This window comes from Staurois parvus, unplaced genomic scaffold (genome assembly GCF_062004578.1).
Source record: "Staurois parvus isolate SC_StPar_1 unplaced genomic scaffold, SC_StPar_1.0 ptg000017l, whole genome shotgun sequence".
NCBI lineage: Eukaryota > Metazoa > Chordata > Amphibia > Anura > Ranidae > Staurois > Staurois parvus.
In genome coordinates this window covers 11,724,749-11,740,000 of record NW_028317813.1, presented here as the reverse complement: position 1 = coordinate 11,740,000, position 15,252 = coordinate 11,724,749, and the positions used below count along the sequence as shown (strand labels likewise).

General features: G+C 38.7%; 2 protein-coding genes across 4 annotated transcripts in view; one reads left to right on the top strand and one right to left on the bottom strand.

The window, feature by feature from the left end:
• The window catches only part of CD63 (CD63 molecule), a 24,408-nt gene extending 20,138 nt beyond the window's left edge, over nucleotides 1-4,270 (top strand). Inside the window, exons 6-8 of the mRNA XM_089679753.1 lie at nucleotides 1,320-1,457; nucleotides 2,659-2,742; nucleotides 3,521-4,270. Of these exons, the coding sequence (XP_089535879.1) occupies nucleotides 1,320-1,457; nucleotides 2,659-2,742; nucleotides 3,521-3,586 (288 nt within the window). The 3' untranslated portion in view covers nucleotides 3,587-4,270. The remainder of the gene's footprint in view (nucleotides 1-1,319; nucleotides 1,458-2,658; nucleotides 2,743-3,520) is intronic.
• A 3,125-nt stretch (nucleotides 4,271-7,395) lies between these two features.
• Nucleotides 7,396-15,252, bottom strand: part of RDH5 (retinol dehydrogenase 5) — a 55,052-nt gene continuing 47,195 nt past the window's right edge. For all 3 annotated transcript variants that reach the window (XM_089679742.1, XM_089679737.1, XM_089679735.1), the window contains 3 exons: nucleotides 13,814-14,072; nucleotides 12,370-12,533; nucleotides 7,396-8,087 (listed from right to left, as the gene is read on the bottom strand). In XM_089679742.1, coding sequence (XP_089535868.1) covers nucleotides 7,864-8,087; nucleotides 12,370-12,533; nucleotides 13,814-14,072 — 647 coding nt within the window. In that variant the 3' untranslated portion in view covers nucleotides 7,396-7,863. The remainder of the gene's footprint in view (nucleotides 8,088-12,369; nucleotides 12,534-13,813; nucleotides 14,073-15,252) is intronic.

The window sequence follows — 15,252 nt, the reverse complement described above, 5'->3', positions numbered from 1 at the left end:
TTTTTATTTACTGTGCCTTGTGGACTCTTACTGGTCGCTGTGCTTCAGTGTGACCCTTATTTCTTCTAAAGGGAGTTAATCACAAAGCTGGTGTTCTCTTCTCTCTCCTTTTTACTAGTCAGTATTTTGGATCTACCATAACACTACAAATTTAACTAATTGGCTGTACTAAGGATTTGGTTATTGGGGAAGGTGACTTTTCTAGGGTTAAAGCAAGCCTGAAATGTAAAATGCACCTCCTTGGCCTCACTACTGGTCAGTGAACGGTGATGGAGAAGTAACTGGCCAAAATTGAGGCCTGGAGGAAGAAGGTGGGACCAGGAAGTTGTGTGCATATAGGTGCCTACAGATTTATGCCACCCCATAAACCTGTTAGGAGTGGGGAGCTTCCATTACTAACCTCCTGGATAGAGGATCAGTGTGCTGGCAGCTTTAAGGTGCTGATGTGCTCTCAGAATGGATTTTCACTTGACTGTTTTTAGACCTGTCTCAATGGGCCTTTGGACTTGTAGGAGAATGCAAATCCAGTCTAATGCATACAAAGTCAGAAGGTAGTCAACTGCAGGTCATATGCGCCTGTCAATGAATTCTGGAATATTTCAGTGGCATCTTAAAATGTCAAACTGAATGCCCTGGACAGTAGCACAAAGCTTGTCTACAAAGGCCCTTTGACAGTTCTTTTCTTCTAATCTGCGTATTCTCACTTGATATAGCAAATCGCTTCCTCACCACCCTATTGCAGAAATACTGTGGCGGGGCTGTGCAAAATTGCTCATGTACATGACTTTCATTTCCGGGCAGGGGGCACATGTGCCAGCCTATGCACACCGCCATTGGTGGCTACAGATGTCGATCACCGGGTCCCGGATGGAGATTCCTCCTTGGCCCCTGGCAATTGCCGGGAAACAGTGACAGAAGAGACATGTGTAAAGTCTGTCCTGTCAGCAGTAACATGCTGCTGTTTCTCTGCACAGCAGAGAATTACACAGCAGTATGTTTTCCTAGTAAAACGTGCAGTTAACCCTTTGATCACCCCAGACGTTAACCCCCTGTGTCCAGTGTCATTAGTACAGTGTCGGTGCTTTTGTATTTTTATTAGCACTGATTACTGTATTAATGTCATTGGGGTGGCAGTTAGTCAGTTCCCTGTGACAATTCCCCCCCCCCCCCCCCATGTCATAGCGGGACTGCAGCAGGCGTTCTAAATCGCCAACATTGCTAGTATATAAAAATTCGTATGCATGTATCCTGGTCAGGAAGGGGGGTAAATCCTTTGGAGAGCAAGTGATTAAAGAATTTTTTTTCCCTTTCTATTCCAGTTCGAGTGCTGTGGTGCCAATAGCTCCAGTGACTGGAATAACTATGCTCCTTTCAAAGACAAGGGCACATATCCTGACACATGCTGCAAGGTCATTGTAACTGGCTGCGGCACGAATTCAACCAACATTAACACAATTGTAAGTATTGCATAACATATTTTAGTGATGCTTTTGAAACCTGGCTGAAGAAAACTGTCCTGGATTTCACAAAGAAAGCAATGTGAGCCTCCAAGCTCTGCATTGTCTCACTGCTGATCTCGGCCGGATTGCACTGCAGCTGTTGCGCTGCATTGCTGGTGTGAACCAACCCTGGGAGACTAACATTGCCAACTAAAAATCTTGACAACTTTGTAGACTCCCTTAAAACAATGCAGATCCTGCACATATTGCAGAAGTGTAGCTGCTTATTCAACCAGAGTAATGGAACACAGCTGCTCGCACCAAATCCTGTACCCCCTTCATATCTATGCGGTCAACCGTGAACATGGAAAACAAAGTAGGTGCTGCACGCAACTCTGTACAATACCCTCCTTTCTAGTTCAAATAATAAATCAAATCAAATACTATATATAAAACAGTGGGGGGGGGGGAGCCCAAGAACATTATAATGTACAGGTCAGTGACAGTATATGTACTTCAGTGATGTTTGACATTTTTAAGGTTTCAGCAAATGGTTTCACTCTTTGTAATAAGTCTTTTCATTTCATAACATGTGCTTGTACCCCCCCCCCCCCTTCCCAACAATCTATGCTGTAGATCGATATAACTCCTCTGATGACCAGTTTGTGATCCCACCTTTTCATGCACTCACTAGAACGCTGTGACCACTTGAAATTTAATAAGCCGGTCCAAAACTGCCTTGTTCCATGCTATGCTTGCAGGTCAGCTTTCTTACTTCACCCAGTTACCCTGTTAAAAACTACTCCCCCCTCTGACTCAGTGTTAATCATCCCAGGGAAATTACTAACACACAACCATTGTGCAGTATTTATTGAATAGAAATTTAAAACCACTCAAAGTGCCTTTTTTTTTTTTTTTTTTTTTTTTTTTTTTTTTGTCATATGCCAGCATCAAATATGGATCTTTTATACCATTTTTATATTCCAAGATGGCCCTCACTTGCCCTACTTCCTCTGTCCTCCAACACCAGAAATGACATGGGTGGACATCAGTTAATAGCCTCTTTCAGTGCATTTCATCCCGTGTACCACCCCATAAGCATATCCGGCACATGTACTAGTGGTAGCAAACCTGTCTTGCAACCATAACCACTGACTGCATGTTATTTTGTATCCTGAAATTTTCTGTTTGCTTTAAGTACACTTCTTACTTTATACAGGGATGTATTCAGGGTATCGATAATTGGATGAAAAGGAATGTAGGCATCATTGCTGGCGTGGCCCTGGGAATTGCTTTCTTTGAGGTGAGTATAACATTTTAAATCTTTTGCCTAAAGTTAGTCGTGTGTGTGTGTGTGTGTGTGTGTGTGTGTGTGTGTGTAAAATTGCATAGGTAGTCAGCAAGCAGTGTTCTAGGCTTTATATTCAAATGCTACATAGTTTCTTCTAACCCCGAGTGTTGTAAAGCATATTAACAATGGCTGTAGGTGAACAAGTCATCTGGCACTTGCTTCTGGGAGGGCACCATTTTAAAATCCTGTGGGACCAGCCGGAAAAGTAACTAACAACTGCTTTGAGTCTTTTTAGCTAACCCATAGTGCTGTTAAGCATAATTGAATATGAGAATGGAATGCCTCAAGTAAGTCCCTACTTTAGCATATGAATGAAGGCCCACTGAATACTCATCACTCTTGCCTCTACAAGTTGAGGTGGCCTTTTTTTGAGTGCCACAGATGTTGGGGTTTTCAGCAGAGCTCTTGGAGAGCAGAGGAAGATGTTTTAGATACAGCCTTAAGCTTGCCTAGATATAATAGAGGTAGAAACACTTTATTTTTAATTTTTTTTTTTTTTTTTTTTTTAACACCCTTCCTTACTCTTAGCTAAAATGAGAAGTTTTGCCTTTTAGTTCTATTTAAGGCCTGTTGGTTCAGTTTCCCTGTGCTTTGTACTACATCACTTGCATGTATTGCTATCCCTATCGTTATCCACAATGTGGTATCTTGTGTGCGGTGATGGCACATATACTCCAATATGATATCTTGTGTGCCTACTTGTTTGCAACTAATTTTATTCATTTTTTAGATCTTGGGCATAGTCTTTGCTTGCTGCTTGATGAAGGGAATTCGCAGTGGATATGAAGTGATGTGACCTGATGCTGTGGACAAGTTTATGCCGTAATGTCACTTCCCCATATTGCCAAGATAAAACACAAACTAGCGTTTCCTCTCTCCTTCCTATTGTGAACACATTTGCACAAGCCATTCTATGGTCTGAAATGGCACAGCATGTCACTTCTGTGTGAATTTGGTTACAAAAGTTGTTTTTATATATGTATTTGTAATTTTGAATTCTTGCAGCTGTTTTACTCTGGCTTCTTTTTTTTTTTTTTTTTTTTTTTTTTTGTTGCTGTACCATTAGTCGAAATGTTTTAAAAGTCAGAATTTTTTTGCTGGTATGCCTAACAGAGCTTAAAAGTCAGGTATTCGTCATTCTTGTTTTAAAACTTATCAGGGTGGTGTTTGAAAATAATTTATAAAATGGAAATCAAGCTTGGTTTTAAGAAAGATGCAAGCGGATTGCTACATTCCTTCAGTGCCTTATATTCTTTCCCAGCCTCCCTACAAAGAGGAAATTTGGGTTTCTGGTGCAGAAAAGCTGCATAAAATGTATATGTAGCCTATGTGCCATAAGCAATGCTAAGGGAATATGAATATATTCTAAGTTGGCAATTACCCTATAATTTTTTTTTTTTTTTCTCCAACCAGCCATTACTGTTTCTATTTTCTACAAAGCACAAAATGTAAATGCCAAGAATAAAGTGATGTAACGGCCTTTCTGTCTGGTTTATTGACTGGTTGTGCTGCCTTTTTAAAGGGGGGTTTGTTGTGTGGGGTGTTTTTTTTTTTTTTTTTTTTTTTTTCCCCCCGTTCAGCCCATGTACATAAATGGCCAGATGGGAGCATTGCAGGAGCCGGTGGCCATTTATGAACATCCTCCCTGCCTGTGCGCGCTCCCTGGGAACACTGATCACTGTACGGGACCTCTGTGTGAGGTCCTGATAATGTGATCACTGATTGGCTAATCAGTGATCACATGAATAGTAAGCAAGATGTCACTTCTGACATTGCTTACTACTTGTGAAATCTGAATGATCACTGAGGTCACATGGCAACAGGCTATACACAACAGCCTTGTACCATGTGACAAGCTGTGACCAATCACAGCTCACACAGTATTTTACAATGGCTGCAAGAATGCAGCCATATAGGAGAAATGATTGCTTTTACAGCCTTTATGGGGTGTAAAAGCAATTGGTGTGTAAAAAAAAAAAAAAAAAAAAATTTCTTAATCACCTCCCACATACCCTGTTTCCCCTAAAATAAGATCTACCCTGAAAATAAGACCTAGTGCTATTTATGGGAATTGCTAAAGTATAAGACCTAGTTGTGATCAGGACTTTTTTTTCAGCCTCAACATGGCGGAACGCCATTCCGCCACCTCCGGCACTGGCCCTGCGCACACCCTGAAGTGACATTACCATCTGCTCCCACAGAACCTCCCTACCTCTGTACTCCCTGTGGGACAGGGAAGGAACAGATGTCTGCGGGTGCAGTGTGTTTAGGGGCAGGGCATCTCCTCTTGTAGCCTAATGCATGGAAGCCGATGCGTCTATGTTGACACTGTACTGCTAGGGTGACAGTATGTTAAATATAAAGTCAAATTTTGAAAAATTTTTGTTAAACTAATTTGGCCTAAAAAAAATTTTCACCATGTTTGGACTTTTATTTTATATAGGAAAAAATAAAAATCCCAGTGGTAAAACTTTTTTATTTTGGTGGTATTTACCACTGGGATTTTCATTTTTTTGCTATATAAATGAAAGTCCGCACATTTTGAGAAACTTTTTTTTTTTTTTTTTTTTTTTAACCCAAATTAGTTTAACAAATTTTTTTTCAAAATTTGACACTTATATTTTAACACGGTTAACCTAGCAGAACAGTGTCAACATGGTGATACTGTAGTACTTGAAGTGATTTAAAGAACTTCTTAACCACCTACAAGTCCGTACACTTTTACCCCCTTCATGTCCAGGCCAATTTTCAGCTTTCAGTGCTATAACACTGACAATTATGCAGCCATGCAATTTAAAAAATAAAAGTCTCAGAAAAAGACTTAAAAAAAAAAATCATATTTTTTTGAGAGGTGTGTATGTGGGTTTTTTTTTTTTTTTTTTGTAGGTGAGCAGCAGCTCTTGGCAAAGCGACGTAATCATGTGTTTGCTTTCTATTTTGGGATGTGGACTAATTGCGTTATCCTCTTCCTCCTCCGACCACCCCCCCACCCCCCCCCCCCCCATGCCAGACAGTTGGCATGGAAATGTATCACGGTTTCTGAGTTTAAAACTTTTGGGTCTAACCCTCAACATGGACATTACAGAAAAGAATGAATTGCGGTCATGTTGATCCACAGCCATTTCATCATATGCCCGTGTTCTCTGCTGTTACATGTATGCCTAACATGGACCAGCAATGTACTGGTAAGTCACTGGACTTTAGTGGTTATACTGGCCTGATGTCTGCAGCTACAGGCATCATCCTAGTATTTTTCAGCTGGTGGTCGGCTTTAATGGAAAAACAATCCTAGTGGCCAATTAGCTGCTGAATTGTTTTTATGAGCAGCAGCAAGGGACATTCCCCTCCTGTTGCCTGCCAGTTTTCTTGGGCTCTCCTGTCCCACAGGGGAATCTGAGAATGCAGCTGGCAGTTTTGCTGACTGACCATAAAGCTGGTCAGAGACCTGAATGGCTCCATTCATCTCTATAGTCTTAAGACATCAGAATCTACAAGCATTTCACTTTTTGGTTTTGCAGGATATTTGTTGTACTGCCCTAGCATTATAGCACCTCAAGAAATGTGATAGGCAGTCAGAAAGTAAAAGCTATGTAAATTCAATAACTATGTGTGTGTACTTTCACACAAACCAATTATACATGTCTTTGAGATTTTTTTTTTTTTTTTTTACCAAAGATAGCAGAATACATTTTAGCCTAAATTTATGACTAACTTTGAGTTTATTGGATATTTTATAACCAAAAGTCAAATATTGGGCTTTTTTTTTTTTTTTTTTTCAAAATTTTCAGTTTTTTTTTTTTTTTTTTAATTTATAGTTCAAACAAATAACTGCAGTGGTGATCAAATACCACCAAAAGAAAGCTCTGGGTGCAGGGATGGGGGGGAGAGCGAGCACATAAATTTAGTTTGGGTACAGCATTGCATGACTGCAATTAGCAGTTGACATAAGGGCCGAGCAGCAGCAAAAATGTGTGCGTAAAGCCTCAGGAGGTAAGTGGTATTTGTAAGTTCCATTTCATAATTGTACAATCAACACAAACCAGAACTCTCTTGGTACAAATGTTACGATACTATACTGACCAGCAAACAAAACAATGTCTTAAGTTCTCACATTTGGCTCATACAAGTCAGACTCCAAAAGAAAGAAATGCTCCTCTATATAACAAAGAGCAATCCTATCTGCCTTAATAATCAGCTTCATTGGTCTGTAGCATTCAATATCTTATACTTTCACATTCACTCACACAAAACAAAATGTATGCATATCCTTGGAAAAGACTTGCTTTTAGAGATGAGTGCCAATTTTTTTTTTCCCCTGACCCTTATCTGAACCTACCTAAATGTTCCAGTCCAAAAACTGTCACTGTACTGGGCCAATATAATAAGCAGCCTTTTCTCACACCCCCCCCCCCGCCGCATGAAAACCTACCCTTTTGTATATATGAGGATGTGAGCTGGAGAATGCCTTGGCCACTTAGTATTGGCCAAGCACACTGACTGCTTTCCTGTGGGATTGCAAAGGTGGGTGTACACTGGGATTCAAACATGCCTCAGCTCATCCCCACTCATTACACTTCCAGTCATACATGTTTAATTAAACATAACCACAATAAAAGTTGAGTTTTATTACAAAATTGTTACTTGGGTACTAGTTAAGCACAGAAGGTATGCAGCATATGGTATATCTTAAGTAGAGGAGATACTGTAGTAAGTGTCATGTTATTTGACAGGGTCAGTTTTGTTTCTAATCATCTAGAATTATTGTATTAAACACAGAAAAAGATGTCAGTTTACAGAAGTTCATTCAGTAACTTGGAAGATTGGTACAGATAATTTCATTTACTGTCTGAAATTGTAATTTATAATTGCCAGAATCACAAATTGCTGAGAATAAAGATACACTTTATCATATCTTGATTTGGTGTAAAGACTTCTAGTACCACAGTAGATGTCATAAGATTCCAGTACAAAGTTGTTTTGTCCATTATATGGAGGATGATATTCAGCAATGATTGCAGTACCTTTAAACTTCCCAAATAATGCCAAGGTTTGGAAGCTTCTATATAATGTGTTCTAGCACACTTGCTCTTCTGGTTTAGGAAGAACAAAGGCGAGCACTGTATCCACAATGAAACTTGGCATGTAAGAAGCTGGTAGCCACACCAACTTTGCATCCCAGCCTGGGCTGTATCTTGTACGAGGGTATCTTGCTTGTAAGGCGTGTTCGATGCATTTAGGCACTTTAGAGATGTCAGGATCACATATGAAATTCATAATCAGCCTTTGGACTTTCATATCTAATAAAAGAAAAAAGCAGTTAAGAGAACCCTGTTTATGCATGTGTCTCACCTCCTTCATGTCCATTATATAACCCCACTGTATTCCTACCCACAAGCCTACACGCCCCACTGAAACATACATACATATATAAAGAATTTATAAAAAGAAACAAAAATACATGGGCATTTTTTTTTAAATAAAAGATTCTCTGTAACATTTGCAGTATAATACATGCATCACTAGGTGAAAAAAAACATTGAATGACATTCAGTGAATTTGTTCACCAGGGAGAGGAGCCGCCTACGTGCCCTTGAGGGAGGGTAGGAAGTTGGAACATTACCAGAACCCTCTTCTGGGCACTGCGGGCACAGAAGACTCCAGGGACTCAGCATCAGGTTTGTGCTGCGGGATTGGTACCCCTTTATTAGGGACCTTCAAGCTGGTTGTATGCATGGTTGGGGACATGCTTGCTGCCCCATATCATGGGAATACTGGCTTGCATGTCTGGTAGGGAGGGAGGCAGGGGTTAAAAAAAAAAGTGGGACCTGCCCACTGCTAACACTTTAAAGGGTATCTCCACTTCTGTAATGAAAAAAAAATACCAAATAAAAAATATAATATAGCATATACAATTGCTTCACACGGTATGCTGTAATTCAATGTTATTAGAAATGTGCTTTCTTTTTCAATCTGTAGCACTGTAATTGTCTTTAAAATTCAATGCAATATGGCACCTGGGGGTCTTCCATACACTGATGATGTAGAGAAATGTTAATTCCTGCTTGTGTGATTAGCTCACTAAGATACAAGTTAGATTTTAGGCAACAGAAATTCAAGTTTTTATTAGATAATACTTTTAAAGGGATGCAGACCCTGCAAATCGCCTCAGTAGAACACAGAAGGTGCATCAGCTGATTATAATGAACCAGTCCCTTCCATTTAAAATGAGTATGCCATCAGTCTGGTGAAACAAATAACTATTTCTTCATAGCAACAAAAGGTAGGAATCTGCTAAAAATGTGTTCAAATCCCAGCAATGTACATTGATCACCCAGAGGGGGTTGTTTTTTTCTCAACAAAAGTGGAGTTACTCTTTAAAGATGCCATTTCAGCACCAGGGAGAGCCCCAACCATCACATTTACAGTTAATGCTTGTTATTTTGGGGTATGAAGGTGCATATAATTCACCCCATGTGATGGCACTAATTCTTGGAGCTTGGCCTAGCGCTGGTACATGGTGGGAAGAAAAAAGGCAGCTGCGAGTAAGTTCTGACTGGACACCTCACTGGAGCTTACACTGGGCTGTGTGCTCTTGCTCCCAAACGTTAAACAGAGAAGAAGGAAGAGAGAAGGCTGGGGAAAGGAAGGCAAGTTTATGTTCCTGGGAGGAGGGGGGAAATAAAGGAGGAATGTTGTTTTGTCAAACATTGGCAAAGCACAAGTTCATGTTAAAGTTTTGCTTCTTGCACCATTTACCGAGTAAGTCTGTGTTCCAACAGACACTGTTAGGCCTTGTTCACACAGGCTGATTACATCCGTGTACCATTCAGAGCCCTGTTTACCATCATCGGGATGCACAGGTGTTGCATGCATCCCTGTGCTAGCAGTTTCAAAGCTGTCAATTGGGACACAGTGGCTGTATGGACAGAGCCGCCATGCCCAATGTGACATCTGTGCAGATGCACGGCCCCAAACACGCCCTGTGTGCATTCGGGGCTGCACACCTGAATCTGCATGGATATCGCATTGGGATTGCTCTGTCTGTGTAGCCACTGCATCTCTACAGACAACAGCTTGACTGCCAGCACTGGGATGCATGCAACACCTGTGCATCCTCATATTGGTAAAACATGGCCCTGCTTGGGACACGGATGTGATCAGCCCGTGTGAAGAAGGCCTTAGTCATAACACCGTGGACACATTTTACAAAACTAACACACCAGAATGAAAATTGTAATTTTCAAAAATATGACAGGTATTTCCCACTAAGTCCAATGAGATTTGAAAAATTACAGTCACATGGTTGAAATAAAGAACCTTATCTTTCTGTCAATTCTGTTGTGAATTGAGCCCTTTGCATCATAATACACGACTTGGCCATATGCATAATTAAATGAGTTGATAGATTTCTAATAACAATTTCTGGGAAAGCGGACTTAATATTCTCGTGTTGTAAAAAAAAAAAAAACTTCACTGTATCTTGTGTACAAAATCATCAAAATAGCCAACTTTATAAAGTGGTGAAATGGAAGAGAAGGTGAAATGGTGTAAAAGAAAAAATAACATGCTAGACAAGAGAATGTGAAATGGTGAAAAAGAAACAAATAACATGTTAGACAAGAGAATGTGAAATGGTGAAAAAGAAACAAATAACATGTTAGACAAGAGAATGTGAAATGGTGAAAAAGAAACAATATGTTAGACAAGAGAATGTGAAATGGTGAAATAGAAACAAATAACATGTTAGACAAGAGAATGTGAAATGGTGAAATAGAAACAAATAACATGTTAGACAAGAGAATGTGAAATGGTGAAATAGAAACAAATAACATGTTAGACAAGAGAATGTGAAATGGTGAAAAAGAAACAAATAACATGTTAGACAGGAGAATGTGAAATGGTGAAATAGAAACAAATAACATGTTAGACAAGAGAATGTGAAATGGTGAAATAGAAACAAATAACATGTTAGACGAGAGAATGTGAAATGGTGAAAAAGAAACAAATAACATGTTAGACGAGAGAATGTGAAATGGTGAAATAGAAACAAATAACATGTTAGACGAGAGAATGTGAAATGGTGAAAAAGAAACAAATAACATGTTAGACGAGAGAATGTGAAATGGTGAAAAAGAAACAAATAACATGTTAGACGAGAGAATGTGAAATGGTGAAAAAGAAACAACATGTTAGACGAGAGAATGTGAAATGGTGAAATAGAAACAAATAACATGTTAGACGAGAGAATGTGAAATGGTGAAATAGAAACAAATAACATGTTAGACGAGAGAATGTGAAATGGTGAAATAGAAACAAATAACATGTTAGACGAGAGAATGTGAAATGGTGAAAAAGAAACAAATAACATGTTAGACGAGAGAATGTGAAATGGTGAAATAGAAACAAATAACATGTTAGACGAGAGAATGTGAAATGGTGAAATAGAAACAAATAACATGTTAGACGAGAGAATGTGAAATGGTGAAAAAGAAACAAATAACATGTTAGACGAGAGAATGTGAAATGGTGAAATAGAAACAAATAACATGTTAGACGAGAGAATGTGAAATGGTGAAATAGAAACAAATAACATGTTAGACGAGAGAATGTGAAATGGTGAAAAAGAAACAAATAACATGTTAGACGAGAGAATGTGAAATGGTGAAATAGAAACAAATAACATGTTAGACGAGAGAATGTGAAATGGTGAAATAGAAACAAATAACATGTTAGACGAGAGAATGTGAAATGGTGAAATAGAAACAAATAACATGTTAGACGAGAGAATGTGAAATGGTGAAATAGAAACAAATAACATGTTAGACGAGAGAATGTGAAATGGTGAAAAAGAAACAAATAACATGTTAGACGAGAGAATGTGAAATGGTGAAATAGAAACAAATAACATGTTAGACGAGAGAATGTGAAATGGTGAAAAAGAAACAAATAACATGTTAGACGAGAGAATGTGAAATGGTGAAATAGAAACAAATAACATGTTAGACGAGAGAATGTGAAATGGTGAAATAGAAACAAATAACATGTTAGACGAGAGAATGTGAAATGGTGAAAAAGAAACAAATAACATGTTAGACGAGAGAATGTGAAATGGTGAAATAGAAACAAATAACATGTTAGACGAGAGAATGTGAAATGGTGAAATAGAAACAAATAACATGTTAGACGAGAGAATGTGAAATGGTGAAAAAGAAACAAATAACATGTTAGACAAGAGAATGTGAAATGGTGAAAAAGAAACAAATAACATGTTAGACAAGAGAATGTGAAATGGTGAAAAAGAAACAAATAACATGTTAGACAAGAGAATGTGAAATGGTGAAAAAGAAAAAATAACATGTTAGACAAGAGAATGTGAAATGGTGAAAAAGAAAAAAATAACATGTTAGACAAGAGAATGTGAAATAGTGAAAAAATAGCATGCTAGACAATATAAACAATACTGGGCATCTCTAGATTTTTTTTCTAGCAGGGACCACTTTGCCGTTGGGTCCCTTATCATACATGACTCCAGCATACTCTGTATTTTTGGGAAATAAGACTGTATGGTCAGAAACATACACTTTCGGTAAAACACATCCCCGTAGCTCTTCCTTGTCTCAGGAGGCATTTGGTCCCAAAGCTGCTGCAGAGACTTTTCAATAGAATCCAGGTCGGTAACGGCTGTTTTGAAGAAGCCAGGCTCTATGATGCAGACTTTAACACTGAAGTGTTGCATGTCCCTTCTGCAGAATTAAAAAATAATTATAATCTTGAAACTAACCTGGTAAACATAGTAGACGTAGAAGGGAATATTTATACAATATATCAGAGACAGCTTATTTTCTTTACATTTGTATATCAACATTTTTTTCATTACATAATTTTTTAAAATGTAATAATATTAATTAATAATTTAATTTATTTAAGTCTTTGTACTCATTCTGATATGTTTATAAGGCTTTGTTCTCACATGCACATGGGCAAGCATGGATCAGTGGATTCTTGTGGTTGGGTTGACAGGCACTTCCGCTATTCCTGTACAAAGCAATGTCCGCATATATCCACTCATTGAGTGTTTATCTTCAGTTAGGGACAGATATCTGACCCTGGGTGATCCATGGATAGATATCTGTCCCCAACTGCAGGCATTTGCTTAAAGAGCTGATACATATGAAGATCGCAGACTGACAGGCTGTCATTGCTGGGTACAGGCAGAATGGCAGCAGCTGTCCACAACCGCCTGTCAGTCCAGCTGGAAGTATTCACAGATTCTTGCAGCTGTCCATGCTTGTCCATGTTTATTCATCCATGTAAAGAAACGTATATCTAAAACCATGTATTATTTTACCAATATGACATTTCAAAGATGCAGCATTATTGATCAATACATTGATCTAGGTTTACACAGTTGTTTACTTGCCTCTGTGTGGTTACAAGCAGCTAAAAAACCAATGTTTTTGTAATAACTTAATACCCTTTGTAGAATCAAATGTGAAAGTGCTGGATCAGGTCTCTTCAGCCATCTTTCAAAGTTTTTAATATATTTTTGTGGACAGCCCCTCTGTTGATGTTAGCTTTTCTTTATGGACAACAATTTCTACTAATTTCTTCCACAATTGACAGGTGAGTGGAGTAGGCGATATCCAATTCTGAGCTTCCATTTCCTTCAACCACGTGTTGAAAGAAAGAAAATCACTTGATTCCCCCCATCAACTAAGTCAGTGTTGATGAGGGAATCCCTCCCACTGTGTTACTGTATTCTGACAGCGGAAAGTTTCCCAGCTGCCAGAATACAATGATCACTGCTGGTGGCTATAGCTGCCGGCAATAACTGAATGAAAAAACCCAACACGCTGGTTGTACGGAAGTCGACTGATAGATTAGCTTCAGTACAACCAGCCTTGCCCATAAATGGATTGAAATTTGCCTGGTTTCTGCTGAACCAGCTACATTTCAATCCATCTAAGGCTGGCTTTAGGGCTTTTAAGTTAGAGTGTATTCAAGAAACTCAGTGTATGCTTACCTAAGGCTATCCGAAAAAGCCTCTACAGCATATTTGGAAACACAGTAACCTCCTCCATTGGCTGATATCCTCCCAAGTACGCTGGCCATGTTAACAATTCTGCCCTGTGCCTGCTTTACCAGGGGTAGAAAACCTAATGTCACTCCAATGGTGCCAAACGTGTTCACCTCCATAACCCTTCGATAATCATCCACTGTCATCCATTCAGTAGGACCTATTGGATTTGCAACACCTGCATTGTTGACTAGCCCATACAGACCTATAGAAAGAAAAGGTTGTCAGTGTTAGCTTTTTAAAAATAGAAATGAACTCAGTTTTACAACATCCACTTTTCAATGATGGCCTTAATGTGTAAAAAAGCTACTTCCACCCCAGTCATTCAACGCACTAGGTTCATTCTAACATGAAGTGCTGCAATACAGGTCTTCTACTCAGCTTCACTGTGGTAGCTTTGGCTAATATTTACAGTATACCTAACAGCAATTTTTTTTTAGTTTTGGATAGAATGAACATGGATTAAAACACCTGTCACTTTTTATTACTCTCTGTGTCCCCATTAGTACAAACACACTGAACACAGAACAGCAATCTGGCTGTCTCTCCTGAAATCAACTCTGAGTTCAGGGAGAAAAGACAGCCAGATTCTGTGAGTTAAAGCAACACACATACACTTGTTAGGCACAGAATTAACACTCCTTGATTGCCCTTCTGATCACCCCGATCACCCATTAGTGTCATTAAGATAGTGTACAGTATTATCATTGATCACTGTATTAGCGTCACTAGCAATGTCAGTGTCAGTCAGTTAATGTGCCTCCCAGACAGTATTCATTAGTGCCAAATTGCCCCCACACTATCACAGTCATACTATAAATTGCTGATCACCATCATTACTAGTATAGCATCTAGAGCTGCAAAACTTCCAGTGACTATACCATAGTTTGTAAACGCTATAACTTTCACAGAAACCAAATAATATACACTCACTTGGATTTTGTTTTACCAAAGACATGTAACAGACATACATTTTGGCCTACATTTGGATATGTTTTATAACAAAAAGTAGAAAATATTGTTTTTTTTTCAAAATTTTTGTTCTTTTTTTTTTTATTTATATGATAAAACTTAAAAGCACAGTGGTGATCAAATACTACCAAAAGAAAGCTCTATTTGTGTGACAAAAATTATATAAATTGCATTTGGGTACAGTGTTGAATGACAATTGCCAGTTAAAGTAGCGCAGTGCTGAATAGCAAAAAAAAATTGCCCTGGTCATGAAGAGGGCAAAACCTTTCGGAGGTCAAGTGGTTAAAGTGAACCTGTCACCACAGGATCACTTATAAAACAAGCCCATGTATACTTACCATTCTGGAGGCCCTTGTCTTAAAAGCCACCTGTTCACCTGATCTCTATGATTAAAGTGTTACTAAACCCAGGAC